The sequence below is a fragment of the Rhinoraja longicauda genome, chromosome 5, assembly GCF_053455715.1.
Source record: "Rhinoraja longicauda isolate Sanriku21f chromosome 5, sRhiLon1.1, whole genome shotgun sequence".
In the NCBI taxonomy this organism is placed as follows: Eukaryota; Metazoa; Chordata; class Chondrichthyes; order Rajiformes; family Arhynchobatidae; genus Rhinoraja; species Rhinoraja longicauda.
Window position 1 is genome coordinate 2147359 of NC_135957.1, and position 12955 is coordinate 2160313.

General features: G+C 47.8%; 1 protein-coding gene across 1 annotated transcript in view; it reads left to right on the plus strand.

The window, feature by feature from the left end:
* The window catches only part of slc4a1ap (solute carrier family 4 member 1 adaptor protein), a 209883-nt gene that overhangs the window by 130874 nt on the left and 66054 nt on the right, over nucleotides 1-12955 (plus strand). The window contains exon 11 of the mRNA XM_078399941.1: nucleotides 891-1095. Coding sequence (XP_078256067.1) covers nucleotides 891-1095 — 205 coding nt within the window. The remainder of the gene's footprint in view (nucleotides 1-890; nucleotides 1096-12955) is intronic.

Here is a 12955-nt window from a genome sequence, read left to right on the forward strand (position 1 = left end):
TGGGCCGAAGGGCCTCTTGCCATGCTGTATTTCCAAACTAAACTAAACTAAATAGACCACAATTATAATTTGAAGGTGGGTAGGTGACATTTCAGGTCAGAACCTTTCTTCAGAATGACTTCTAATTTTTTTCATTCTATCCTGAAAACAATATATTTTTCATTGTTGCTTCTATAGATTGAAATAAGCTTAGCTCCATACAAACAACTTTAGTTATTCATTGAAACCGTGAATTTATCTCAGCTTTGCCCCCATTGTGTAGAGAGTGGATGAGAAAGTGGGATCATATCAAACAGGTAATTGATGGTCAACATGGACGCGGTGGGTGAAAGGCATGTCTCCATGCTTTATCTCTAAACTAAACTAAACTTTCTAGAGTCCTTTGTTAAATCTTGGAACTGAAGAAGGGTCCTGACCCGAAACATCTCCCAGGTATTTATTCACAAAATGCTGGAGTAACTCAGCAGGTCAGGCAGCATCTCAGGAGAGAAGGAATGGGTGACGTTTCAGGTCGAGACCCTTCTTCAGATGCTGGTTTAAATCGGAGGTAGACACAAAATGCTGGTATCACAAAATGCTGGAGTAACTCAACAGGTCAGGCAGCATCTTGGAGAGGGGGAATGGGTGACGTTTCGGGACGAGACCCTTCTTCAGAAGAAGGGTCTCGACCCGAAACGTCACCCATTCCTTCTCTCCTGAGATGCTGCCTGACCTGCTGAGTTACTCCAGCATTTTGTGAATAAATACCTTCGATTTGTACCAGCATCTGCAGTTATTTTCTTATACAATTATAATTTGGATGTCTGAGAAGGAAACTATTAGCGGCTATCTCTATTCCAATAGAAAAGGCTTCTTAGTAAAATGTTTCTCTCATCTACCTTCCCATTCAGATATTGCCACCGAAACGCCCCGAGCCCCCCAGTAGTTTATTTAACATGAAGGGGAGCCAAGCATTTGAGGTGGAAGAGGACGAGGAGGAGGAAGCAGCTTCAAATAAGAACAAGCCTGGCGGCAGGTCCCAAGACCAAGAGTTGGAACTCGAATCAGACCCGTCTCATATCAGTGATTCGTCCAAGAGTCGCGGCCGGAATAACGGTGAGTTTAAGGGCGATTTCTTGCGGAGGTGAGAGAACGGTGGCGCAGCGGTAGAGTTGCTGCCTTACAGCGAATGCAGCGCTGGAGACTCAGGTTCGATCCTGACTACGGGCGCCGTCTGTACGGAGTTTGGACTTTCTCCCCGTGACCTGCGTGGGTTTTCTCCGAGATCTTTGGTTTCCTCCCACTCTCCAAAGACGTACAGGTTTGTAGGTTAATTGGCTGGGCAAATGTTTTTTTATTTTTATTGTCCCTAGTGGGTGTACGATAGTGTTAATGTGCAGGGATCGCTGGGCGGAGCGGACCCGGTGGGCCGAAGGGCCTATTTCTGCGCTGTATCTCTAAATCTAAAATCTAAACGTGGATTGCCAGAGGAGATCTTTCCTGATGGCCTTCAGACCCTGGCTGCGTGACCTTGGCAGGATGACAATGACCTTTGTCATTGTTTTGTGTCAGAAGGAACTGCAGATCAAAGATAATAGAGCAAGAGCAAGATAGACCACTCGACCCTAAAGACCGTAGCACGTCACGGCGCCATTTTAGTTGGCAGAAACTTGCAGAAGCATTTAAAAAGAAAAATAACAACAATCTGTGAGTTGATAGATGAGATATATTCTGCATTTTAATGGTATCATCACACGTACTGTTCCCCCACAACACTGATTACACTGCGAGAGGCAGAGTGAACGGCGGGTTTTGCCTACTAAAATGGCTCCTTTGCTTCAGTATAGGCGATTTCAACGGAGTGGTCTATCTTGCTCCGTTCTATTATCTTTGATGCAGGTGCTGGTTTAAACCGAAGATAGGCACAAAATGCTGGAGTAACTCAGCGGGACGGGCAGCGTCTCTGGAGAAAAGGGATGAATTGAATGGAATGATTGAATAAATTTCATTAGCCAAGTATGTGTGCATACAAAGAATTTGCCTTGGTGCTTTGCTCGCAAGTAACAACACGACATACAGTAAACAATTCAGACCGCGCCTGGAGTACTGTGTGCAGTTTTGGTCTCCAAATTTGACGAAGGATATTCTTGCTATTGAGGGCGTGCAGCGTAGGTTTACTAGGTTAATTCCCGGAATGGCGGGACCGTCATATGTTGAAAGACTGGAGCGACTAGGCTTGTATACACTGGAATTTAGAAGGATGAGAGGAGATCTTATCGAAACGTATAAGATTATTAAGGGGTTGGACATGTTAGAGGCAGGAAACATGTTCCCAATGTTGGGGGAGTCCAGAATGAGGGGCCACAGTTTAAGAATAAGGGGTAGGCCATTTAGAACGGAGATGAGGAAAAAAATTTCAGTCAGAGAGTTGTGAATCTGTGGAATTCTCTGCCTCAGAAGGCAGCGGAGGCCAATTCTCTGAATGCATTCAAGAGAGAGCTAGATAGAGCTCTTAAGGATAGCGGAGTCAGGGGGTATGGGGAGAAGGCAGGAACAGGGTACTGATTGAGAATGATCAGCCATGATCACATTGAATGGTGGTGCTGGCTCGAAGGCCGAATGGCGTCTATTGTCTATTCAGAATAAAACATTATCATTTACACATGTGAAGAATGAAATAAAACACCAGAGCAAAAGGAGAACGGGCGACGTTTGGGGTCGAGACCCTTCTTCTTCAGGCTGAGAGTCAGGGGAAAGGGAAACAAGAGATATACGTAGACAGTGACGTAGAGAGATGAGGAACAAGTGAATGAATGATATGCAAACAAATAACGATGATAAGGCAAACCAGTCATTGTTAGCTGTGTGTCTTTTGTCTATCTTTTGTCATTGTTGTCATTGGATTTAGAAGAGGGAATTATTATTTGCCAGGTTCCTTTGTCCCATCGTGTTATCGCGCTGGGAATTGTGATTCATGGCCATCATTGTTGGGCAGCATCGTGTTTTTGTTCCACGCCACTCAATGCCTAGTTTAGTGCCCAAAGCATTGGCGAAGATGGACACAAAATGCTGGAGTAACTCAGCGGGTCAGGCAGCATCTCTGGAGAACATGGATGGGTGACGTTTCACAGAGTGCTGGAGTAACTCAGCGGGTCAGGCAGCATCTCTGGAGAACATGGATGGGTGACGTTTCACAGAGTGCTGGAGTAACTCAGCGGGACAGGCGGCATCTCTGGAGAGAAGGAATGGATGACGTAGAAGCATAGAAACATGGAAAATAGGCGCAGGAGGAAGGCCATTCGGCCCTTCGAGCCAGCACCGCCATTCAGTGTGAACATGGCTGATCATCCACAATCAGTAACCCGTGCCTGCCTTCTCCCCATATCCCTTGATTCCACTAGCCCCTAGAGCTCCATCTAACTCTCTTTTAAATTCATCCAGTGAATCGGCCTCCACTGCCCTCTGTGGCAGAGAATTCCACAAATTCACAACTCTCTGGGTGGAAAAGTTTCTTCTCACCTCGGTTTTAAATGGCCTCCCCATTATTCTTAGACTGTGTGGCCCCTGATTCTAGACTCCCCCAACATTGGGAACATCTTTGCTGCATCTAGCTTGTCCAGTCCTTTTATCTATCTATCTATCTATCTATCTATCTATCTATCTATCTATCTATCTATCTATCTATCTATCTATCTATCTGTCTGTCTGTCTGTCTGTCTGTCTGTCTGTCTGTCTGTCTGTCTGTCTGTCTGTCTGTCTGTCTGTCTGTCTGTCTGTCTGTCTGTCTGTCTGTCTATCTATCTATCTATCTATCTATCTATCTAATCTATCTATCAGAGGGTGGTGAAGGTGTGGAATTCTCTGCCTCAGAAGGCAGTGGAGGCCAGTTCGTTGGATGCTTTCAAGAGAGAGCTGTATAGAGCTCTTAAGGATAGCGGAGTGAGGGGGTATGGGGAGAAGGCAGGAACGGGGTACTGATTGAGAGTGATCAGCCATGATCGCATTGAATGGCGGTGCTGGCTCGAAGGGCTGAATGGCCTCCTCCTGCACCTATTGTCTATCTATCTATCTCTCTATCTATCTATCTATCTATCTATCTTTCTCTCTATCTATCTATCTATCTATCTATCTATCTATCTGTCTGTCTATCTATCTATCTATCTATCTATCTATCATAACTGCAGATGCTGGTACAAATCGAAGGTATTTATTCACAAAATGCTGGAGTAACTCAGCAGGTCAGGCAGCATCTCGGGAGAGAAGGAATGGGTGACGTTTCAGGCCGAGACCCTTCTTCAGACCCTTCTTCTATCTATCTATTTATCTATTTATTCATCCATTTATTTATTTATTTATTTGTTTATTATTATTATTATTTATTTATTTTTCATTTCGGGTCGAGGCCCTTCTCCAGACTGCGAAGAATAGGACTGGTGTTGATGGTGTCAGTGAGATCACACCTCTTCAAAGTCAGAGATAGGCAGGAAAGTGAGAGCAGGGGCATCTGCCTCTCTCCTCTGGACCTTTGTCGCATGCCAAACAATTCAGCGCCCTTTCTCTTCCCCGTCTCTCCTTCATTCTCACTGTGCATAACGTTGTTTCTTTATTCAAGAAGGGTGGCGGGGATAAGGTTTGGGTTTAAGTTTTATTATACGCACATTCAAGTCAAACTCAGGTACAATAGGCAGAGCAGATGGGGAAGTTACAGAGTGCAGAATGTAGTTCTCAGCATTGCAGCGCACCAGAGACAAAGTCCAGTGTCCGCACAATGGGGTAGAGGTGAATCGGACAGAGCCCCAGCTTATGGAAGGGCCGTTCAGAAGCCTGATAACAGAGGGGAAGAAGCTGTTCCTGAGTCTGGTGGTGCGCGCTTTCAAGGCTCTGTGTCTTTTGCCTGATAGGTGAGGAGAGAAGAAGGAATGACCGGGGTGAGAAAGGACTTTGATTACGTTGGCTGCTTTCCCGACGCAGTGTGAAGTCAATGGGGGGGGGTAGTCGGGCTACATCCACAACTCTCTGCAATTTCTTGGGGTCTTGGGCAGGGCAACCCAATCGTATGCTTTCGATAATCATACGATCATGGATCATAAGATATAGGAGCAGAATTAGGTCATTCGGCCCATCGAGTCTGCCCTGCCATTCGTTCAAGGCTGATCTATTCTTACCTCTCAAATCAATACTCTTGCCTTCTACACATTATCTTTGACACCCTTACTAATCAAGAGCTTATCAATCTCCACTTTAAAAATACCCACTGACTTGGCCTCCACAACTGTCTGTGGCAATGCATTTCACAGATTCACCACCCTTGGGCTAAAGAAATTCCTCTTCATCTCCATTCTGATGGAACGCGCTCTTATTCTGAGGCTGTGCCCTCTGGTTCTAGACTCTCCCACTGTGGTGCATCTGTAGAAGTTTGTAAGAGTCTGTGGAGACGTGCCAAATTTCCTCGATCTTCAAAGGATGTAGAGGTACTAGTGTTCCTTCTTGGCAGTCACTTAGTTAGATAGAGCTCTCGGGGCTAGTGAAATGTTAGATAGAGCTCTAGGGGCAAGTGAAATGTTAGGTAGAGCTCTAGGGGCTAGTGGAATGTCAGATAGAGCTCTAGGGGCTAGTGGAATCCAGGGATATGGGGAGAAGGCAGGCACAGGTTCCTGATTGTGGGTGATCAGCCTTGATCACAATGAATGGCGGTGCTGGCTCAAAGGGCCGAATGGCCTCCTCCTGCACCTATTTTCTACGTTTCTATGTCTATGTTTCAAAGTGGTGTGACACAAAACGCTGGAGTAACTCAGCGGGACAGGCAGCATCTCTGGAGAGAAGGAATGGGTGACGTTTCGTGTCGAGACCCTTCTTCAGTCTGAGAGTCAGGGGGGAGTGAGATAGATAGATAAAGAAGTGTGACGGTGTGAAAACAGGGCATAGGGAATGGAGATCAAGGAAAATGTAGAATAGATCATTGTTAGCTGGGAGAAGGTAACAACAAAGCAAACAGAGATCAAATGTAGTCTGGAGAGAAGGAATGGGTGACGTTTCGGGTCGAGACCCTTCTTCAGTGATGTCAGGGGAGGGGGCGGGACAGAGATAGAATGTAGTCGGAGACAGTAATAAGACTGGTGGGAGAACTGGGAAGTGGGAGGGGATGGAGAGAGAGGGAAAGCAAGGGTTACTTGAAGTCAGAGGTCAATGTTCATACCGCCGGGGTGTAAGCTGCCCAAGCGAAATATGAGGTGCTGTTCCTCCAATTTGCGCTGGGCCTCACTCTGACAATGGAGGAGGCCCAGGACAGAAAGGTCAGATTGGGAATGGGAGGGGGACTTTAAATGTCCAGCAACCGAGAGATCAAGTAGGTCTAGGCGAACTGAGGGGAGGTGTTCAGCGAAACGATCGCCGAGCCTGCGCTTGGTCTCGCCGATGTATAGGTGTCCACACCTGGAACAGCGGATACTGTAGATGAGGTTGGGGGAGGTGCAAGTGAACCTCTGCCTCACCTGGAAAGACTGTTTGGGTCCTTGGACGGAGTCGAGTGGGGAGGTAAAGGGACAGGTGTCGCATCTCCTGCGATTGATTTTAGATTTAGAGATACAGCGCAGAAACAGGCCGTTTGGCCCACCGAGTCCGCGCCGCCCAGCGATCCCCGCACACTAACACTATCCTACACCCCACTAGGGACAATTTTTACATTTACCCAGCTAATTAACCTACATACCTGTACGTCTTTGGAGTGTGGGAGGAAACCGGAGATCTCGGAGAAAACCCGCGCAGGTCACGGGGAGAATGTACAAACTCCGTACAGACGGCGCCCGTAGTCAGGATTGAACCCGAGTCTCCGGCGCTGCATTCGCTGTAAGGCAGCAACTCTACCGCTGCGCCACCGTGCCGCCCTTAGCGTTGCAGGGGAATGTACCTGGGGAGGAGGTGGTTTGGGTGGGAAGAGACGAGTTGACCAGGGAGTGACGTCGGTCTGAAGAAGGGTCTCAACCCGAAACGTCACCCAGTCCTTCTATCCAGAGATGCTGCCTGACCCGCTGAGGTACTCCAGCATTTAGTGACTATCTTCGATTTAAACCAGCATCTGCAATTCCTTCCTACACACTTCACACTGTTACACTCCTACACACTGTTGGTCCAGATCTGATCATTAGTGATATTTATGGCAAGGAACTTGAATCTCTCGACCATGGAAGCCATGTAACTGCAGGTCGATGAGCCTTGAATCAGCAGCAGGTACATTTTTGGAGAAAATCCAGAGGGATAGGATTTATTTAATTTGGAAAGGCAAGGACTGATTTAGGATAGTTAGCAGAGCTTTGTGGGTGAGTGTGTGTGTGAATGTTTGTGAGTGTGTGTTTGTGTGTGTGTGTGAATGTTGTGAGTGTATGAGTGTGAATGTTTGTGTGTGTGTGTTTGTGTGTGAGTGTGAATGTTTGTGAGTGTGCGAATGTGTATGTGAATGTGTGTGTGTGTGTGTGAATGTGTGTGACTGTTTGTGTGGGTGTGTTTGTGTGTGAGAGCGTGTGTGAATGTGGGTGTGTGAATGCTTGTGAGTGCGTGAGTATGTGTGTGAGTGTGTTTGTGTGAGTGAGTTTGTGTATGTGGGTGAGTGTGATTGTGTTTGAGTGTGTGTGAGAGTGTATAAATGTGTGTGTGGGTGGGTGTTTGTGCATGTGTGTGTGAGTTTATAAATGTGTGTGTGGGTGGGTGTTTGTGTGTGAGTTTATAAATGTGTGTGTGTGTGTGAGAGAGTGTGTGTATGTTTGTGTGAGAGTGTGTTTGAGAGTGTGTATGTGTGTGTGTGTGAGTGAGTGTGTATGTTTGTGTGAGTGTGTTTGAGAGTGTGTATGTGTGTGTGTGTGTGTGTGAGTGTGTATGTTTGTGTGTGTGTGTGTATGTGTGTGTGAGTGTGTTTGAGAGTGTGTGTGTGTGTGTGTGTGTGTGTGTGTGTGTGTGTGTGTGTGTGTGTGTGAGAGTGTATATGTGTGTGTAACTCCACCTCATTTATTTGATGGAGTGTTGTGAGGAGGTGACAAAGGAGATTGTTGAAAGCAGGGCAGTAGAAGTTGTTTGTCTAGTGAGGCACTTAATGAGGTCCCGCACGATAGACTGGTTGAGAAGATTAAGATCCTTATTCCTCAGCTAATTTCGAAGGCTTCCAGTCATGTTAGTGCACATTGGGTAATTCCCTCAGTTCATCACAAATGGTGTCTGCACTGCTGTAAATGACAGATGAGTGTGCACTATGTACCAGTCCTTTCATTCAGCGCACTGTGCCGGGGAAATACAGGTTGGCATGACGTTATTAGCCACCGCTGAATAGACTGGAGACAACCTAGATGCTGGGATCTGGAGCAAAGAAACGAGCTGCTGGAGGACATCAATGGGTCAGACAGTGTCTGTGGAGGGAAATGGTCGGACAAAGTTTTGGGTCGGGACTCAGAATCCACAAAATGACTTGCACTGTGTTACTACGTAACGACAAAAGAAAAAACGCTGCAAATGTCAGTGTGTGTGGAGAGGAAAGCAGTTATCTTTTCAGGTTGATGGGATTAAATTAGATTGGATTAGTTTATTCCCCTGTACACCAGGGTGCAATAAGATGCCTCGTTCACACAGAGTTCACAGAGTAAACTGCTTACTTACAGTAATGATAAACACACCAGGAGAGGCATCGAGCTACACAGCAGGGAAACAGGCCCTCCTGTCCACACCGACCAAGTTTGCACACTGGCCTCGTTCCATTTGCCTGCATTTAGTCATCAGCCCTCTAAACTCATCCCGCCCAGTGCGGTCACGGTAGAGTTGCTGCCTTTCAGCGCTTGCAGTGCCGGAGACCCGGGTTCCATCCCGACTATGGGGCTGTCTGCACGGAGTTTGCCATGTGTTAGGATGCTCTCTATGGTGCAGCGGTAGAAGGTCGTCAGCAGCTGTTGGGGTAGACCAGACTTCTTCAGTGTTCTCAGGTAGAACAGTCGTTGCTGTGCCTTCTTGACCAGCACAGCAGTGTTATTGGACCATGTTAGGTCCTCCGAAATGTGAGTGCCCAGAAACCTGAAGCTCTCCCCGTGACCTGCGTGGGTTTTCTCCGAGATCTTCGGTTTCCTCCCACACTCCCCATATCCCTTGATTCCACTAGCCCCTAGAGCTCTATCTAACTCTCTTTTAAATTCATCCGGTGAATTGGCCTCCACTGCCTTCTGTGGCAGAGAATTCCACAAATTTGAAACTCTCTGGGTGAAAAAGTTTCTTCTCATCTCAGTTTTAAATGGCCTCCCCTTTATTCTTAGACTGTGTCCCCTGGTTCTGGACTCCCCCAACATTGGGAACATTTTTCCTGCATCTGGCTTGTCTAGTCCTTTTACGATTTTGGTATAAATGTAAAAATTGTCCCTAGTGGGTACAGGATAGTGTTAATGTGCGGGGATCGCTGGTGGGCGCGGACCCAATGGGCCGAAAGGGCCTGTTTCCACACTGTATCTCCAAACTAAACTAAACCAAACTAAATCTAGACTATGATGTTCGGCTCTGATGTTGGGTATTTTAGGTGGTTATGATGTTGGTAGGTTAGGTGTCTATGATGTTGGGTAGGTTAGGTGGCTATGATGTTGGGTAGGTTAGGCTAGGCTATGATGTTGGGTAGGTTAGGTGGCTGTGATGTTGGGTAGGTTAGGCTAGGCTATGATGTTGGGTAGGTTAGGTGGCTATGATGTTGGGTAGGTTAGGCTAGGCTATGATGTTGGGTAGGTTAGGTGGCTATGATGTTGGGTAGGTTAGGCTAGGCTATGATGTTGGGTAGGTTAGGTGGCTATGATGTTGGGTAGGTTAGGCTAGGCTATGATGTTGGGTAGGTTAGGTGGCTATGATGTTATCATATCATATCATATATATACAGCCGGAAACAGGCCTTTTCGGCCCACCAAGTCCGTGCCGTCCAGTGATCCCCGTACATTAACACTATCCTACACCCACTAGGGACAATTTTTTTTTTTTTTAATTTAAACATTTTACCCAGCCAATTAACCTACATACCATGTTGGGTAGGTTAGGTGGCTATGATGTTGGGTAGGTTAGGCTAGGCTATGATGTTGGGTAGGTTAGGCTAGGCTATGATGTTGGGTAGGTTAGGCTAGGCTATGATGTTGGGTAGGCTAGGCTAGGCTATGATGTTGGGTAGGTTAGGTGGCTATGATGTTGGGTAGGTTAGGTGGCTATGATGTTGGGTAGGTTAGGTGGCTATGATGTTGGGTAGGTTAGGTGGCTATGATGTTGGGTAGGTTAGGTGGCTGTGATGTTGGGTAGGTTAGGCTAGGCTATGATGTTGGGTAGGTTAGGTGGCTATGATGTTGGGTAGGTTAGGCTAGGCTATGATGTTGGGTAGGTTAGGTGGCTGTGATGTTGGGTAGGTTAGGCTAGGCTATGATGTTGGGTAGGTTAGGTGGCTGTGATGTTGGGTAGGTTAGGCTAGGCTATGATGTTGGGTAGGTTAGGTGGCTGTGATGTTGGGTAGGTTAGGCTAGGCTATGATGTTGGGTAGGTTAGGTGGCTATGATGTTGGGTGGGTTAGGTGGCTATGATGTTGGGTAGGTTAGGTGGCTATGATGTTGGGTAGGTTAGGTGGCTGTGATGTTCGGTGGGTTAGGTGGCTATGATGTTGGGTTGGTTAGGCGTATTAAATGCATTTTCGACTTACGATATTTTCGATTTACGATGGTTTGATCGTAATGTGGCCCCATTGTATGTCGAGGAGCATCTGTACTTCTATCTGGTCTCCCTGCAACCTCTGGGCTTCCAGAGAAAACAGTCCAACCTCTCCTTGTAGCTAATGCTCTGCGATGCCGGCATCTTTCTGGTGACCCTCCTCTGCATCCTGTCCAAAGCCTCCACATCCTCCCTGCAACGCAGCGACCAGACTGCACGCAATACTCCAAATGCTGACTGTTTCATTCAGTTTAGTTTAGTTTAGAGATACAGCACGGAAACAGGCCCTTCGGTCCACCAGGTTCCCGCTGCCCAGCGATCCCCACACGTTAATACTATCCTACACACACGGGGGACAATTTATAATTTTGCCAAAGCCAATTAACCCACAGACCTGCACGGCTTTAGAATGTGGGAGGAAACCGGAGTACCCATGGAAAAACTCAGCGGGTCAGGCAGCATCTCTGGAGAGAAGGAATGGGTGTCGTTTCAGGTCGAGACTTTCGGGTCTCCACCCGAAACGTCACCCATTCCTGCTCTCCGGAGATGCTGCCTGACCGCTTGAGTTACACAAGCATTTTGTGTCTACCTTCGATTTAAATCGGCGTCTGCAGTTCATTCCTACACACCTGTAGAAAACCCACGCGGTCACAAGGAGGAACGTACAGACAGCACCCGTAGGCATGGTCGAACCCGAGTTAGTGGTGCTGTGCTGTAAGGCAGCAACTCTAGCGCTGTGCACATCTCAAATGCCACAATCGTATCTACCTCCACCACCAACCCAGGCAATATCTTCCAGCCCCCCACCATTCTCTGTGTAATGGGCGGTCGCGGTGGCGCAGCGGTAGAGTTGCTGCCTAGCAACTCAGATCCGGGTTCCATCCTGACCACGGGTGCTGTCTGCACGGAGTTTGCACGTTCTCCCCGTGACCTGCGTGGGTTTTCTCCGAGATCTTCGGTTTCCTCCCACACTCCAAAGATGTACAGGTTTGCAGGTTAATTGGCTTGGTAAATGTAAAAATTGTCCCCAGTGTGTGTAGGATGGTGTTAGTGCGTGGGGATCGCTGGTCGGCGCGGACCCGGTGGGCTGAAGGGCCTGTTTCCGCGCTGTATCTCTAAACTAAACTTAGCCGTACACCTCCCCTCTGCACCACAGTTTATTCCCCCTGATGAGCCAGATATTCCAGCAAGTCCAGTTTGAGGTTTTCGTTGTAGTCTCCATTCCCCGTCCCGTCAAATCATCGCAACGTCACCGTCTTGGCACGGCCCAACTCCCCTTCCACCGGGCACCACACCTTCATGCCTCTCAGCTCACCTTCATGTTCCGATGCAGCTCCAAGCAGTTCTGCAAATCTTGCCAGCGTTAATCTTCAGGGAGCACAGTGGTTGGCGGGCAATTGTGCGTTCACTGGAAAAGAGAGAGGGGGGAAAGAAAGTGGAATTGTTCAATCTCACGCAAGGAGCTAAAATGAAACTTGCACAGCAAAGCAAGCAGATGTCACAATGTATTCCTGGCGCACTTGTACCCTGCGTTGCGAAGCGCAGGCCGAGATTGGTCACTGCGGTCTATGAAAAATAATGAGCAGCTCAAAATCACAGTAAGTTCATTATTTTTCAGATTGAAAATATTTTGGAAGAGACTGCTCTACAGTCAGAGGGCCAAGCTGAGGGGGTGGGGGGGGAGATGGAATTTACAAGAGGCGTAAATCCAAGCCTTCTACCAAATAGCAAATGCCTCAATGACTTTAGACTTCAGACTGAGTTTAGTTTATTGTCACATGCACCGAGTAGCAGTGAAAAGCTTTTATGTTGTGTGCTAACCAGTCAGCAGAAAAATCGTACATGAGTATGATCGCTAGGGTTGCCAACTGTCCCGTATTAGCCGGAAAATCCTGTATTTTGGGCTAAATTGGTTTGTCCCATACGGGACTGCTCTTGTCCCGCATTAGGCCCGAGGACCACTGTGGGCCCGGACGGACACTGTAGGCCCGGACGGCCACTGTAGGCCCTGACAGTTTAGGTCGCGACACTCTAGGTTTCCGACATTTTAGCTCCGGACAGTGTAGGCACGGAGGCCCGGGCACCGCCTAACGGAGGCTGCACAGCAACCCGCCTCCAGGCCCGGGCGGCCGCCATTGGTGGAGCGGGAGCACGTGGCCGCTGGCACGGTGATGTCACGTTGTCCCGTTTTTGGGAGTGAGATAGTTGGCACCCCTAACGTTCTGGGCATCCACAGTGTAGATACAGGATAACAGGGATAACGTTTAGTGCAATATAGTCC